At 44.5% G+C, this 17143-nt stretch overlaps 1 protein-coding gene across 4 annotated transcripts in view; it reads left to right on the forward strand.

Annotated features, from left to right (window-relative positions):
• The window catches only part of SLC2A9 (solute carrier family 2 member 9), a 201470-nt gene that overhangs the window by 61139 nt on the left and 123188 nt on the right, over positions 1-17143 (forward strand). For all 4 annotated transcript variants that reach the window (XR_004539921.1, XM_033949181.1, XM_033949198.1 and 1 more), the window contains exon 7: positions 14516-14648. Coding sequence is in view for 3 of the 4 variants with exons in the window: in XM_033949181.1 (XP_033805072.1) it covers positions 14516-14648 (133 nt within the window). In the remaining variant the exon portion in view is untranslated. The remainder of the gene's footprint in view (positions 1-14515; positions 14649-17143) is intronic.

Below are 17143 nucleotides of genomic sequence, written 5' to 3' on the forward strand. Positions count from 1 at the left end.
GGCGGAGCAGGGCTCCCACGCTCCTCTCCTCGATGCAGAGGGGGCCCGAAGAGAAGGCAAGTTCCTCCGGTGTGAATGTGTTCAGCAGTCGGCTCTCCTGTGTCGGGAGGGGGGGCGGAGCAGGGCTCCCACGCACTTCTCCTCGATGCAGAGGGGGCTCGAAGAGAAGGCAAGTTCCTCGGTGTGAATGTGTTCAGCAGTCGGCTCTCCTGTGTCGGGAGGGGGGGCGGAGCAGGGCTCCCACGCACTTCTCCTCGATGCAGAGGGGGCTCGAAGAGAAGGCAAGTTCCTCGGTGTGAATGTGATTTCAGCAGTCGGCTCTCCTGTGTCGGGAGGGGGGCGGAGCAGGGCTCCCACGCTCCTCTCCTCGATGCAGAGGGGACCCGAAAAGAAGGCAAGTTCCTCCGGTGTGAATGTGTTCAGCAGTCGGCTCTCCTGTGTCGGGAGGAGGGCGGAGCAGGGCTCCCACGCTCCTCTCCTCGATGCAGAGGGGGCCCGACGAGAAAGCTAACCCTTTGTTAGCTAATTGATTTCTATAAGAAGTATTTCTATTTTGCTCTTAATTCACATTTTGGATCCTTTTGAGGACTTGAGAAGATTTATGTTAGTTAATTATTTCTTATTTGTTTTGAAGGATTGATATATATAATATTGTTCTCTTTGTCTTGAATCTTCTTTCTGTACAAGTTTAATCTTGAATGTATAATTGAAAACTTATAAATAAAAGAAAATGAGATGAGCAAAGCTGTAGAGAGAATCCTTGATGAGAGAATATACATGGAGGAAAAAAAATTATGATGACATGGAAGACTGGAAAAATATCCATAAAAGAAGGAGCATGAGGACAGCGAGGAAACCAAGAACAAGTAGAGACAGAGGACTGAAATTAAACTACAGACGCCAAAGGTTCAAAAATTATTATAAGTTTTTAGTAAATATTTCTGTGCCAGTTGGCCTGGATCAAAGGTAGGCAATAGCTATATTTTGCCTCTCTCCTCCAGCCCTCTAATCACATATGCTGTTTTACTAGAAAGACATGGGGGAACAAGAGGGAATTTGCCAGGATTTGATGCCATAGTCTGAAAATAGTACTATCTTTAAAATTGTTTCCTTTTGGCAGCTCTGAAATGCAGAGACCTATGTTTGAACCTGAGACTGAAAGAGGAATAGAGAGTAACATCATCTCCTTTTGTCACACACAAAAAAAAAAGTTACTTCCTTTTTACATCTTATGGAAGACAATGGTGTTGGACTAAGTGGGCTCATTCTGCTGTATTGTCTGAAATAGCAGGGCAGCAGCAGGAAAAAGGTACAGGAGAGGTGAATGAAGTTTGGAAGGGAGTAAGGGGTTCTTGGTATGGTTTTCCTCTTTGCTGAGCTACTAAACCGTGGCTTTCCATTCTCACCATAGCATAGCTGTGCTACAGGCTAGCCTTTTTTGGCATGCATGACCTGTGTGGCTATCTAGAGCAGTGTTCTCCAACCACCGGTCCATTTCCTGCCGGTCCACAGGGCCAGCAAGTGCATCAGGCCCAAAACAGCGTTCTTCAACAGCCGGTCCATAGTGCGATCGATGCAGCGTTATCTTCGAGCTAGCTCCCTCTTCCTAACTGATTCAGTGCACAAAGCCACGGGCAGTGGCTTCTACGGGCATCCTGTGCCTAAACCGGAAGCCTTCTCTCTGACGTTGCAACGTCAGAGGGAAGGCTTCCAGATGAGGCACAGGACGTGCAAGGTGCAATTAGTACTATTATGGGGGCGGTGTCTGGGGTGGAGATTGGGTAGAGATGGGTGGGGTCTGGCCCACAACTTAGCCCAGTGTTCTTCAACCGCTGGTCCACAGACTGATGCCGGTCCACAGAATAATTCTTTTATTTCTGCCAGTCCATAGGTGTAAAAAGGTTGAAAAACACTAATCTAGAGCACTGTGAATGAGTGGGTACTACTATAGTGGTATATCATCTCCATATCTGCTACACAATATGGGCCAGGGAAAGAGGGGAGTAGGGAAATAATGGTGCTGGACAGAGAATGGAGGAGAAAGAAGGAGATGCATGGTAAAAGAACATAAAAACATATGAACATAAGGATATCCATACTAGGTCATACCAATGGTCCATCTAGCCCAGTATCCTGTTTACACCATGACCAAACCAGGTCACAATTACCTGGAAAAAACCCAAATAGTTGTTGCATTTGATGTTACCAATCCCAGGGCAAGCAGTGGTTTCCCCCATGTCTCTCTCAATAGCAGACTATGGACTTTTCTTCCAGGAACTTGTCCATACTTTTTATAAAACCATCTATATTAACTGCTCTTACGCTTAACTATTCTCTGAGTGAAAAATTTGTTCCTACTATTGGTTTTAAAAGTATTTCCCTTTAACTTCATTGAGTGTCCCCTAGTCTTTGTAATCCTTGATGGAAAATCCGGACCCCATAGACCTGCCCCCAGGCCCGCCCAGTTCCACCCCTTTATGCCCCCAAGCCTGCCCCACCTCCAATCCCACCCCCTGCTGCCTGCTCTCGTTAGGCAGGACATTCGTGCATACGTAGATGTGATGCAATGATGTCACGTGGATGCATGAATGCCCTCCTACCCGTAGGAAAGCTTTTCAAGACCCAGACAGACCCCTGGACATGTCCTGAAAAGGAGGACATGTCCTGGGAAATCCAGATGTCTGGTAACCCTAACCATTCCAAGGCTGAGCAGACTGTGTCCTATACCGCACCGGGCTTTACAGCTCAGTGCTGTGCTACCTTAACAAGGTATCCCTGTTGAGTCAGGGGGCAGGGTACAGAAGGGAGGTGTTTATCTGTCACAGAGGAGAGTCATTAGGGTGAGGTCGCTGGTGGAAGAGAAAGGATTCTGAGGGAGAAGCCCTGGGGAAGTTATCCCCTCCCCCCACCTTTTTACAAAATGGTAGCATGGTTTTTAGCATTGGCCACGGCAGTAACTGCTCTGACGCTCATAGAATTCCTATGAGTGTTGGAGATTAAATGTAAAACATATGTAAATGTACCACACCATGATGCCTAAATGCACCATACCAAAATCAAAAGTGAGTGCAGTATTGAAAACCATCACAGAAACACCCTAATTTTGTATTGTAACACCTTTGCAAAAGCTCAACTAATGTAACATCTTACAGAAGCTCATGTTTACTGCTCTGAATTGACTCGCCTAGTCAGTAGTAGCAGTATAGAAGCTTTCAATAAACATAAACATCATAGCATGCAATTATATGTTCGATATTTGTGTGGAGAATCACTAGTAAAAGGGGTAGGAACTGTCCCTAGCATTTGCTCAGAAGAGTAATTACTAAATACAGCTCCTCCCTCCTGTCAAAAATTAAAAAAAATAAAATTATATATATATATATACATATATATATATATATATACATATATATATATATATATTAAAACCGTAGGCGGCGCATGCGCATTCTTATCGGCGTGCTTCCATGATCCGTATGTCCGTAGCCGCCAAGAGTGCAGCATGCCCCGCGCTTACTACGGCATCACGCGCAGCTGAGTTCGGCACGGCGGTTTCCCCAGATAGGGGAAGTCGAACAACTCACTCCCGACGCGCAGCTGAGTTCGGCACGGCGGTTTCCCCAAATAGGGGAAGTCGAAAAACTCACTTCCGGCTCTCCTCGGCACGGCGGTTTCCCCAGATAGGGGAAGCCGAACAGCTCACTCCCGCCTCATGGTCCTGCCGCCGCTCCTGTTCACAGCGTCCTGCACGTCAATGACTCCCCCCCCCCATCCTCCTGCAACAGCCGCTACCGCTCATGTTCAAAGCGGCCTGCTGAGGTTCGCGGCCGGCTGTAGCGAACCTCTCAGGCCACTCTCCACATGGTAGCATGTTCCCTCTGACGCGATTAGCTACAGCCGGCCGCGAACCTCAGCAGGCCGCTTTAAATAGGAGTGGCAGCGGTGGCAGAAAACATGGATGCAGGGAGGGGAAGAGGAAAAAGAAGGGCATGGAGCAGACAGGAAAGGGGGCTGTTTTGATGGGAGGTTGTGATGAGTGCAGACAGCAATCATGGGGGGGGGGAACAGAAAGGGATCATGGAGCAGGTAAGCATTGCAGAATAGGGGAGAGGGAAAGGGGCTGCTTTGGGGGGAAGGGTGTGCTGGGGGCAGACAGCAATCAGGTGGGGGAGGAACAGAAGGGGGCCACGGAGCAGGTAGGCATTGCAGAACAGGGGGAGAGGGAAAGAGGGCTGTTTTGACAAGCAGGGGGGCCAGGGAAACAGACAGAAAGAAAGACGGACAGACAGAGGACCAGGGAGACACACAGACACAAAGAATGACAGACAGACAGCGTCCAAGGAGAGAGAGACAAATTTAAAAAAAAACAAAAAAACATACAGACATCTACTCTGGGCGGCGGGAGGAAGGCAGTACGGAGTGCTGCTGGAAGTGGCTGCTGGGAGGAGGGCTTCGAGCTGCAGAAGACTGTCCACAAAGCCCCTGAGTTGGGCCAACCTCTCCTTCCTCACCGACGCTTAAAAAATTGCAGGCCCCGCTCCCTCTCGCGCTCTGAGCACTCACGATTGGCTGAAGGGTGTCGTGCCGATGCTGCAGGTACAAGGGGATGCTTTTATTGGAGAGGTTTGCTGGGGGCCAGACAGCTTTGCTCGGAGGGGGGGGGGAAGGGGAAGACAGAAGGGGGCCATAGAGAGACAGTCAGGGAGAGGGGAAGGGGTATGCTGGGGGCAGACAACTTTGCTCTAGGGAGGTTGGGCAATGATACAAGGACACAGACACAAAGAATAACACACAGGGGGCCAGTGAGACAAACAGAAATGAAGACATTCAGGCAGCGTCCAAGGAGAGTCAGCCAGTGTCCAAGGAGAGAAAAACAAATAAACATAGACAGACAGACAGCGGTCAAGGGGAGAGAGAGAAAGAAAGAAAAACAGACACATACATCTATTCTAGCACCCGTTAATCTAACGGGCTTAAACACTAGTATATATATATATATATATATATATACCCACAGCTGCTGCACTCCCTGCTGGCTCAGCTGACTGGGGCTCCCCCTGCTGCGATCAGCTCAGCTGGCAGAAAGAGCTCCGATGCCCACTTCCTCCTGCCGCCAGGGTTCCCACCCCCGACAACCCCTTTAATTCCCTCCCCCATACCTTTAAATTGAAGGATGGCCAAAGGGATGCCCAGTCCCTCTGGCCACTGGGTCCTGACAACCCCCCCCCCTCAATACCTTAAAGTGGAAGGACAGCAGGAGGGAAGACTACTCCCTCTGGCCAGCAGGCCACCACTTCTGCCACAACCCCTGGGATCCCCAGACAACCCCCCCCCACCCCACCATACCTTGAAGTTGAAGGATGGTTGGAGTGATATTCTCTCTCTCCAACCAGCTGGCAGGCTGCTGCTGCTGCAGTCAGAGTCCCCCAATAACATCCCTCCACTTTGAAGTCAAAGGATGGTCAGAGGAATGCCCATTCCCCTAGAGGAGGGCCTTAAGCATCTGAGCCAATCAGGGAAGGGGAAGGCCCACCATTTAAAGAGGTTGGCCTGGCAGCCAGAGGGAATGGGCATAGCTCTGGTTGTCCATTAATTTATAGGCATGAGGGGTGCGGGGGACCCCAGCAGCAGGAGGGAGTGGGAATCCATTCCTGCTGAACAGGGGCATTAAATCAGGGGTCTTTTTTGTGTGTGTGTGTGTGTGTGTGTGTGTGTGTATGGGGGGGGGGAGTGTCTGAACTGTTGAGCCTTACTTTACGGTCAGGCACTGACCAGAAAGTAAGGTTACAACAGCTCAGACCCTGCCAGAAAAATTTTGCATGCAAATGTTGTTCAATGAAGTAAGAGAATCACCTAGACAGTTTAAGGAATCGCCCAGAGTGCTTCTTTTAATATTAATGACCTCATTGTACTACCATTTTAATATTAAATGACTTAGTTGTGTTACATCTGCATGGCAAAGTCAAAGGCTGCTTAGAAGCTCGGAAAAGAGCACGGTTAGCATTCTGAGAATAGGCCAGTAAAATACTTGGATGCTAAACTGGCTAGGATTGGTTTAGTATCCATCGTTAAATGAACGGTGAATTTTGAGAATCCAGCCCTGTGTCTAAATTCAAGAAAGTGTGGGACAGGAGGATAAGAGGAGGAGGAGGAGATAGTGGATGCTGTGAATGGGCAGACTGGATGGGCCATTTGGTCTTTATCTGCCATTATGTTTCTATGCATTTATGAACAGAAAACATAGACATCTGTCCTGGCAAAAATTGCTGTGAGATGAACATTTTTGGGGATGTTATAAGCAGGATGTCCCAATCCTGACTTGGACCATGTGTCTCGGTGATGAAGCATGATAAAATATCAAAGTGTTCAGGAAGTGCACAGACAAGAAAAAGGAGGGAAGGAGAGGAGCAACAGAGGGTGTCATGGAATGGAAGCAACACATTTTCACACTTATTTAGATTGGCAAAAAAAAACACATTGCACTGGTCCTGATTGCTATCATAAAGTTGATGAACTTCTAGTCTTTTTGCAACCAAACCATGAAACTATATAAGAACATAAGAACAGCTGCTTCTGGGTCAGACGAGTGGTTCATCGCGCCCAGCAGTCCGCTCATATGGCGGCCCCCAGGTCAAAGACCAGTGCCCTAACCGAGACCAGCCCTACCTGCATTTGTTCTGATTCAGCAGGAACTTGTCCAACCTTGTCTTGAATCCCTAGAGGGTGTTTTCCCTTATGACAGACTCCGGAAGAGCATTCCAGTTCTCTACCACTCTCTGGGTGAAGAAGAACTTCCTTACGTTTGTAAGGAATCTATCCCCTTTTAACTTTAGAGAGTGCCCTCTCGTTCTCTCTACCTTGGAGAGGGTGAACAACCTGTCTTTATCTACTAAGTCTACTAAGTCTATTCCCTTCATTATCTTGAACGTTTCGATCATGTTCCCTCTCAATCTCCTTTTATCAAGGGAGAAGAGGCCCAGCTTCTCTAATCTCTCACTGTACAGCAACTCTTCCAACCCTTTAACCATTTTAGTTGCTCTTCTCTGGACCCTTTTGAGTAGTACTGTGTCCTTCTTCATGTATGGCGACCAGTGCTGGACGCAGTATTCCAGGTATACCATGGCCTGGTACAGCGGCATGATAACCTTCTCTGATCTGTTTGTGATCCCCTTTTTAATCATTCCTAGCATTTTTGCCACCGCCGCACATTATGCAAATGGCTTCATTGACTTGTCGACCAATACTCCCAAGTCTCTTTCCTGGGGGGGTCTCTCCAAGTACCGCCCTGGACAGCTTGTGTTCGTGTATGGGATTTTTGATACCGACATGCATTACCTTACACTTATCCACGATGAACCTCATTTGCCATGTCGCTGCCCATTTCTTGAGCGTGGTTATGTCGCATTGCAGATCTTCACAATCCCCCTGTGTCTTCACTACTCTGAATAACTTTGTATCATCTGCAAATTTAATCACCTCACTCGTCGTACCCATTTCCAGATCATTTATGAATATGTTGAAGAGCACGGGTCCAAGCACCGATCCCTGTGGCACCCCATTGGTGACGTTCTTCCAGTCCAAATATTGTCCATTTACCCCACTCTCTGTTTCCCATCTGCTAGCCAGTTTTTAATCCACGTGAGTATTTCACCCTCTATTCCATGGCTCTCAATTTTCCAAAGTAGTCGTTCAAGTGGAACCTTGTCGAACGCCTTCTGAAAATCCAGATATATAATATCGACCAGGTCACCCTTGTTTATCTGCCTGTTTACTCCCTCGAAGAAGTGCAGCAAGTTCATCAAGCAAGATCGTCCTTTGCTGAAGCCGTGCTGACTGGTCCTCATCAGATTGTGTCCGTCAAAGTGATCAATGATGCGGTCTTTTATCAGAGCCTCTACCATCTTTCCCGGTACTGAGGTCAGACTCACCAGTCTGTAGTTTCCCAGATCTCCCCTTAAACCTTTATTATTAGATTGTTCTGCACAAATGAGGCATTTGCACAGCTTTTTAAAACTATATCTTAAATAGATCTTGATTTCAATTTTGTATTAGGTGAACAATTTACACAAAGGTCTGCCCTCAAGCTGAAATAATGAAAGCTCAGTCTTTTATGTAAGAAACAAAAAAAGATCAATGGTCCCTAGAAATAGTGTTTTTATTCTACCCTCAAGATCAGAAATTGCTTTTTTTTTTTTTTCAAGTAGTGGGATAATTTGTATTTATAGCTTTAGGACACAAGACCAGCTTTCATTGAAGAGAACTTGTGAAGGGCAAAGCAGTTAAAATAAAAGAGATTTAGAATAGGTCTATTTTAAATCACTGCTTAGGCAGAATATTAATAACATGTTCTTTTAGCATCCTTTTGGTGAAATAGCAATGTAAAACGTTGACAAGCATCAGTAAAAATTATATCTGATTTCTATAGTTTCAGCACTTCCTAAATGTAATAAAATATTTTATAGATCCAGTAAATCCAGGTAATATTTTATAAATATGATTGTGGCAGTACTTATGCGTAAATCTTCTCTAATTGGGGTACAGCTTTTGGAGAAAGATTCTGCTGGGTGCTATTTACTATTGCTTCTGTGGATGGGAGACCTGAGTTATCTGTTATTAGTGGTGTATGGGCCTAACTCAGCAGAGCTCACCTTTTTTCAAAGTTTGATAGCGCTTAGATCCAAGTATCCTAATGATCCGCTGTTGGGGGATGTTAATCTAGATATGGACCCCGACCTGGACAAGTCCGCTAGTCTGAAGACTCCTCTTGGCCCTCGGGGTCAACTGTTGTGTAACTTTTGTTCCACTCTTGATCTGATTGATCCCTGGCGGCTTCTTCATCCAGAGGCTTCTTCATCCATGGTTCCTGGTCTCGTCTTGATTATGTACTCTTATCTTCCTCCTTGTTTTCCCAGGTGACTGCGGCCTGGGTTAGAGCGGTTCATATCTCTGACCATGCTCTGGTGTGGGTCAATTTACAACTGGATGCCAGTTATGTCCGCTCGGCTCACTGGCGCTTTCCTGCCTTTTTCAGTCAAGATCTTGAGTTTAAAAAATTTCTTCTAGAGCAGTGGGAGGCTTTTGTACAACATAACGTGCAACATCAGGATGACCCTCTCTTATTCTGGGAGACTATCAAGTCGGTTCTTCGGGGCCATATAATCACTTACACCTGTACTAGATTTTGGCAAATCAATAAAGCCATCATTACATTGGTGTGAGCACTGCGGGAGGCTAAGCGGGTGCATGTGGCCCACCCATCAGGCTGCGCTTAACTCCTTGCTTCACTTTCATAATCAGTGGTGGTCTGTCTATCGCAAATATCAGTTTCAGTGTTATGGAAACAAACTGGGTAAATTGTTAGCTAACTTTGTTGATATGTACACTGGAAGGCGGCCCATTTTGGCTATGCGTAATCCTGGGGGTGCGGTAGTCTCCAGAACAGATGCTATCGCTAGAATCCTACATGATCACTTTGCTTCCCAGTATGGGGACATGCCTGCCTCCCCAGATGATTTGGTTAATGACTATTTGGCTTCCTCTGGGATGCCACGTTTGCAGGCTGTCGACATTGCTTGCTTAAATAGGCCCCAATAGGTGTCTGAATTACAGGGGGCGATTCAGGCTAGCAAGGGTGGAACAGCCCCTGGCTCGGACGGGTTTTTGGGGGAGTTCTACCATATCATAGAGCTCCAGCTTTGTGGTCCATTGATTGCCTATTATAATGCCGCGGTGCAAAAAAGGTGCCTTTCGCACTTTACTAATAATGCTTCCATTGCGCTGTTACCTAAGCCTGGCAAACCTGTTGATCTTCCTGGGTCCTACCATCCCATATCTTTGATTAATGTTGACCTTAAGCTTTTTTCCCGTATTCTTGCGGATAGACTTCTTTCCTATATACCTAATTTAGTTCACAGGGATCAGGTGGGCTTTGTCCCGGGACGGCAATCGGTTTTAAACGTGCGTAAGATTTTTTTAGCCCTTGCTCATGTCCACTCAGCTGATGTCTCAACATTATTTGTCAGTCTTGACGCTGCCAAAGTGTTTGACAATGTTTCGTGGTCCTATCTTTTTCAAATATTAGATTATATTGGTATCTCTGGGGTTTATAGTTCTGCTTTGTGTTCTCTTTATGCCAATCTCATGGCCTCACTGATAGTTAACGGGACATTTTCAGATACTTTTCCAATTCAGTGCGGTACGCGTCAAGGCTGCTCTCTTTCCCCACTGCTTTTCATTCTTACTTTGGAGCCCTTATTATGTACTTTGCAGCAGTTTGAGGAGGTTCGTGGGATGCGCCTGGCGGGTCAGGACATCAAAACTTTAGCATTCGCAAATGACTTAATGTTGATTCTTATGGACCCGGCCCTCTCTCTATCAGCCGCTTTAGATCTAATTACAGAGTATGGGTTTTATTCTGGTCTTTCTATTAACCAAGATAAATCGGTTACCTTGCCATCCCATGCTGCTATCCGTCAACAGTGGGAGGGTGTTTTTCCCCTTACAGTGGGCCTCGTCTTCTTTTAAATATTTAGGAGTCCAAATTCCATCTGATTTGTCTGCTTTGTCTGCTCTTAATGTGAGACCTCTGCTGAGCTCTTTGACAACTAAATTGCGTTTGTGGCAGGCCTTTCCTCTTACCCTTACGGGACATGTGGCGTTGCTTAACATGATTGTGATTCCCACTTGGCTTTATGTCTTTCAAGTTCTTCCACTTTATTTGCTGTGTTGGGCTGAGACCAAATATATTTGTTTAATTCGACGTTTTTTATGGCGGAGTCATAGGGCCCGTCTTTCTTATGCGCATATGGCTAGGCCTTGTTACAAAGGGGGTCTAGGCCTTCTGAATCTTCGCTATCTCACTGTTGGCTGTGGCATGCGTCATATTAACAATTCCTTTCGAGGCACTCAGACTTCACTAATACCTCTTTGGAATTGGCTTGTTTTCAGAACGATCCTTTCAGTGCATACTTTCACTCAGTTTCTCCTTCATGTGCTTCCAATTTGCCGCTGAACGTGCTCTGTCTGCCTCTGCGCAGGGTTTGGAAGTGGGTGTAGGTTTCATAGGATTAGTGCCCGAGAATCTCCTTTTCTACCTATTAGATTTAATAGGAATGTTTGCCTGATATAGAGGGCTTCAGATTTGCTCAATGGGAGGCACGGGGCTTGACATTTTTGTTTCATCTGGTGAAGGAGGATGGCACCGTACAGTCTTTTGAACAGTTGTGTCAGTCTCATGGTTTGACCAGGGCTGATCATTTTGCCTACATGCAAATCCGGCATTATATGGCCTCTTTAAAAAATAAAATTTGTGTCATCAAAGGCAGGAATTAATATATGCGGCCTATACCTTCGGTTCCCAGATAAAAGTGCCCCTTACGTTCCATCACAGGCACTTGAAGGATGAGACCCCCTTACCTAACCATGTGGGGCTGCGGGACTTGTGTTCCCAAGATCTCCTTGTGTTGTTACCTGATGACATTGTATTGAATGCGTTGAAAAAATTGCCCTCCTTGCGGAGATATATGTACTTTTGGGAAATGCAATATAAATTGCTTTTTTGAATCTATGTCTCCCCACGATGGGCCTGTCATACTAAACTTAGACCTACAGCAATTTGTGACAAATGTGGACATCTGGATGCTACCTTGGGCCATATGTTTTGGTCGTGTCCCACTATTCAAGCCTATTTGACCAGACTCTTTTTGTATATTGGCCACTTTTGTAAGATGTTTATTTGATCCTCGCCCACACTTTTATTTGGGGAGCTTCCCTCTCATCATCCTAGACAGCCGGGTACCAGTGCCTTCCTTCGATGGTCAGTCTTGATAGCGTTGAAATGCATCATACTCCATTGGATGGCTCCGGAGGCCACTACTATTTCGTTGTGGAGGACTCAGATGATTGGCCTGCTGTCCTGGGAGCGTCGGGGGGTACATGATCTTACCACTGTTCAGGTATGTCACAGCTACTTGGGAGCCCTTCCGGAACACCATGACATCTGTGGCCTGGAGCAGATTCTAATGTTAACTGTACTGTACTTTGATACTCTTTTGTTTACAGTATTTTGTATTGCAGGATTAGCAGTGGCAGGGACTGTGGCAGGGGGGGAGGGTAGTATTGGTGGTGGTGGGTTGCTTTATGGAAAAATTGTTCTTTTATGAGCCTTGTATGGTTGTTCACCTTTTTTTCTGTGTGTGTTCTGTTTTGGGCTCAATAAAAATCATTTAAACATTAATATGATTGTTTTTCTCTAATTTGTTTAATTATATTCAATATGAATCTTTAAGATTTTATTCCCACTCTCAGCTGTTGGACTGGCCATGGACTCTTGGGGAGGGGAGGGGGGATGGGAGGGGAACTGATTATATTGTTGAAAATGTTATTTCCTGAATGGTACTACTGTTTGTATTTGCTTCTTACTGCTGGAATAATAAAAATCATTTAAACATAATTATATTCAATAAAATGGCTTGAACTAAAAATAAATAACCATAAATATTGTTATGAAGGTGTTGAGGGGCGTAAATTTATAACAAGCTACATAGTTTGTGCAAAAGTATGCACATAAGCCCTCAGATTCTGTATGTTGCACCCAGGTTCGGTCACGCTTCCAATAAGCTGTTAACCATCAATAATTGGATGCTAATAACCAGTTATTGATGTTAATTGCCACCGATTAAGATTTTCACACACATCTAGCTCCACACTGTTCTATAACGCTGGGCAACTCAATCCCATAGTATGCAACCCAAAAGGGTGCATGGCTGTGTGAGGGGCATGGTAGGAGTGCTTTTGACTCCTAACGCCTCTTACCTTGGGTTCTGCATCCCCAACTCTATATGTCATGTCTGTCTGTCCAAGTTAGATTGTAAGCTCTTCCGAGAAGGGACCGACTATAAATGTCAAAATTGACAGCGCTGCGTACATCTTTCAGCGCTATATAAGTGATAAGTAGTAGTAGTAGTAGTAGGTAAGGAGTATTTCAAAAGATTGCACGCAGTGTTATAGAATAATGAGTCTCTGCATCTAGCTTGGGTGCCAGAATTTACACCAGGTTTCAGCAGACATAAGTCTGGTGCCCAGAGTTGGGTATAGAATTGACACTAGGGCTCTGATTCTATAAACAGCACCTATCTCCTAGGTGCCGTTGAGCATGATTGCCAATTAACTACTAGGCGCTGTTTATAGAATCGTGCCCTTTGTCGCATAAGCGGTCTTAGACGCCGGTAGGCATTGAATCCTTAGTTGCACTGCCATTTATGCCAGGATTTTTGTGGCCTAAATGAGTGCACCTAAGTTAGGCACCTACTGGTGCCTGTCAAAATCACACCCCAAATTTTCCCTGAATCCACCCCTAATCCAACCCTTCCCGGTGCATTGTGGTGTGCACTGGGAAGGGCCCTAAGGTCCTGATTGGCCCAGGCACCTGAGGTCCCTCCCATAGTGGCACTTAACTGGTTTTAATCGTTGAAAATTAACAGTTGGCACATAAGTGAAAATCTGCTATTTTGGGAATGTTCCAGGAGCAGAGTTAGCACTTGGTTGGTTAAGTGCTGATATTTAGCAGTTAAGTCGGATATTTAGCAGTTAACCTGCCAGGTTAACTGCATAAATAGGACCAAATAAAAGTCAGTCCTATCTTTAGGCTCCTTTTACAAAGCTGCGATAGCAATTCACATGCAGCAAATACAATGCAACTCAATCAATTCCTGCCGCACCTGGACCGACTACCACAGCTTTGTAAAAGGAGCCCTTAATGCAGTAACCCATAGCTGCTTAAGTGCTTATTATCAGCTTAACAGGCCATGTATTAGCTGGCTCTGCAAAATCTAGATAGTCAGTGCTGAACCCAGACATGGTTGGCATTTAATATTCAGGAATATTAATATTCAGCTAAACACTCATAACTGCCAGCTGAATATTTATTCCATTAAATCTAATCGAATCGAATAATTATGAGTCGCTCTATGCCTGACTAGGTTCAAGGCAACATACAAATTAATAGGAAAACAAAATGTATTGACGAACGCAAGGTAAATGGACTGTTATTAAGAGTGAGAGAATTATAAGTAGGAGAGGATGAGAAGAAGATATGAAGATGACATTTGAGGTACAATTACATTGAGTGGTGTTATGACATTAATTGAGATAATGAGTTTTCTATCCATTGTCAATGGAGCATATTGGCCCGAAGAGGAGAGCTTTTAATTTTTTTCTAAACCTAAGGTAGTGGTGTTCTTCTGCTTTAATACTTGCTGGGTAGCTGTTCCAGTTCTTTGTGCCGATTTAGGTGATGAGGGTGTTAAATATGCACTTGTATTTAATTCCTTTTGATGATGGAAGAATCAGAAGGAATTTCTTGATGTTTCTGACTAAATGTTTTGCAACACGTTCTAAAATGTTTTTTAGGATGAGTTTTAATACAGAGCCCTCTGAATTTTCTTCATGAATCATATTTTTTGTTTGTTGACTTTGTAAAAGAGAATATTAATGTTCATATTGCATTTGTTTGAAGGAATCACTGTGGCCATGCCTGTTTGGAGTGATTATTGTTCCTGCACTGATACAACTTGCCATTTTACCCTTTGTTCCTGAGAGTCCCCGCTACTTGCTACTTGAAAAACATGATAAAGTGAGAGCAGAGAAAGGTATTGTACTATGTAATTTATATTTTAGCTGTGTTGTATCTTTTTAATTAAAAAAAATCAGTCAGCATTCAATAGTGTTTAATATTTGTTAAACCAGCAGGTTTGAAAGTACTTAATGTAGTATTCAAGCAATGCAGAAAGTCCTCGTTGAACTAATGGAGTCTGCTTCCTGTAACTCCTATATCTGTGTTCCATGCATTTACATGCATCGAGATAACACATCCCTGTCAATTTCCTCATTTTGCTATTTTACTATTTATCATTTCTATATCATTTTACTATTTATCATTTCTATAGCAGTGAAAGGCATTTAACATGTAATAGACATGTACATTTCACATTTCTATTACATATCTATAGTAGTGAACATAAATACAATAGGGGGCTCATAATCGAAAGAGAAAAATGTCCAGAAACCAGCCTAAGTCGGCACTTGGACGAACATTTCCCAAATATGTCCAAGTGTCGATAATAAAAACGGGTTTTGGACGTATTTCTAAACAACCTAGGTCTTCATAGTGCCGCTGAATGACCAAAGCTAAATGGGGCATTTCAGGAGGAGTGTCGAGGGAGGGAGTTAGGCGGGATGTGGGCCGGCTTAGACTTAGATGTACAGCATGTATAACCGAAAGTTATACAGCTCAGGATCAACGGAACTTGGATGTTGTGACTTAGACCATTTAAAACATGGTCTAAGTCACAAAAACCCACCTAAAGTCACCAGATAAGCACTGCAAACACATAAAACAGATCCCCCACACACTATCCCAGTGATCACTGACCCCCCCCTCCTCCCGACCCCATAAAACTCGTAATCACACCTTTAAAATTCAGCCTCCAGGCCATCATCTCCTGGCAGCCTGGCATATGAAAGCCTAGTCGTCCAGCACAGAGGCGGCTTAAGCCGTCTTGGGGGTGGGTTAGGGACTCATGGAGAGGAGGACCCATGCCCATAAGCCTCTGTAATCACTGCATTGATACTTAAACATGTGCACTCCCCTATACACCCCCAAAACCCTTTTTTACTGGCATATAAGTGGCTCCTGCAGCCATAAGGGCTATTAGGGTGGTAGATAAGTGGATCTAGGGGATTTTGGAGGTGGTTTGGGGGGCTTACCATGACCTATAAAGGAGCTGTAGTGAGGAGAAGACATGGCACCCTTTTTGTGAAGTTCACAGCAGTGCCCAGTAAGGTACCCCACTATTTAGGTGCCATGTCTGGGTGTTCAGTCTATCTCTTTGCAGACCTCTCCCACATCCAACAGGACTTGTTCTAGGCATTTTTGACTTGGACGAAAAGTTGGACAAAAATGTGGTATAAAGATGGACGATTTAGCGACTTGGATGATCAGATCGGCAGGACGTATAATTAGATGATTTTCGAAAGAAAAAAATTTTGGACGTATTTTTCGAAAATGTGTCCTAAGCTGTTTTTTATTTTGGACAACTTGCGACTTAGACGAAAACGGACTTAGACGTTCCTTTCAATTAGGCCCCTCCACATATAGAACCACCAAAATAAACCAAAATGACACTGGAGATCTTTTCTTTTCTCTTTTTTTCTCTATTTATAGATGGGGACAAGCCTCAGAATATTGAGTATTAGATTTTCACCCATTCAAGGTTCTTTCAAAGAGAAAGACATTTCTTTTCTCTTACTCACATTCACATCACTGGCTTGATCCTCCCTACCTTCTTTCTAACATTAAGTATAAATTTTATTTCTTCAATAATTTTCTTTAAAACTGCTATTTAATACTGTTTAATTCATTCATAATACAGACTATTTAAACCTCACAGTTCATTTCAGAAACTCTGGACCGACATAAAGTGCACTAGTGCAAAAGTGTACTAGTGCTTAAAGGTGCCATTTCATAAAGTGCCATTCCAAAAGTGCATATGTACTGTAAATATTTAAACCTCATAGAGCTTAAAGTTCTTATCTTTGTTCTTATGCTCTTTAAGAACCAAGACCATTGTTTGCTACTCTCAGTCCAACGTGGCCTATGTTTTGCGGGATCAAAGTACATCCCCGCTGCGTCAGGGAAGAGTCTTTTTGCAACGTTTATCTGGGCTACAGAAGAACTCCTGCCGGTTCAGAGCAATGAGTGAGCAGGGCAGGGCAACTTATTAAAAAAGCCCCTTTAGTATCAAATAGCATTAAACAGTATTAAATAGCAGTTTTAATGAAAATTATTGAAGAAATAAAATTTATACTTAGGGCTCCTTTTAGAAAGGCGCGCTAGTGTAAGCCCACTGAGTGAGCAGAGGGCTCATAATATTGGCGAGCCCAGCAAACATTAATAGGTTTAGGTGTGGGGAGGGTAGGAAGGGGTCTTCGGATGATTGGAAGAAAGATTGGAAAGTGAGGCGGGGGATAAGTGGATTGATGGGATTGGTAGCAATTTAGAAGGATGAAAGTCGTGGGTAATGAGGTGTGATTGGTGGGAGAGATAGGGATAGAGATAGGTGGAAATCGGGCGGGAGAGTTGTTG

This window comes from Geotrypetes seraphini, chromosome 1, assembly GCF_902459505.1.
Source record: "Geotrypetes seraphini chromosome 1, aGeoSer1.1, whole genome shotgun sequence".
NCBI lineage: Eukaryota > Metazoa > Chordata > Amphibia > Gymnophiona > Dermophiidae > Geotrypetes > Geotrypetes seraphini.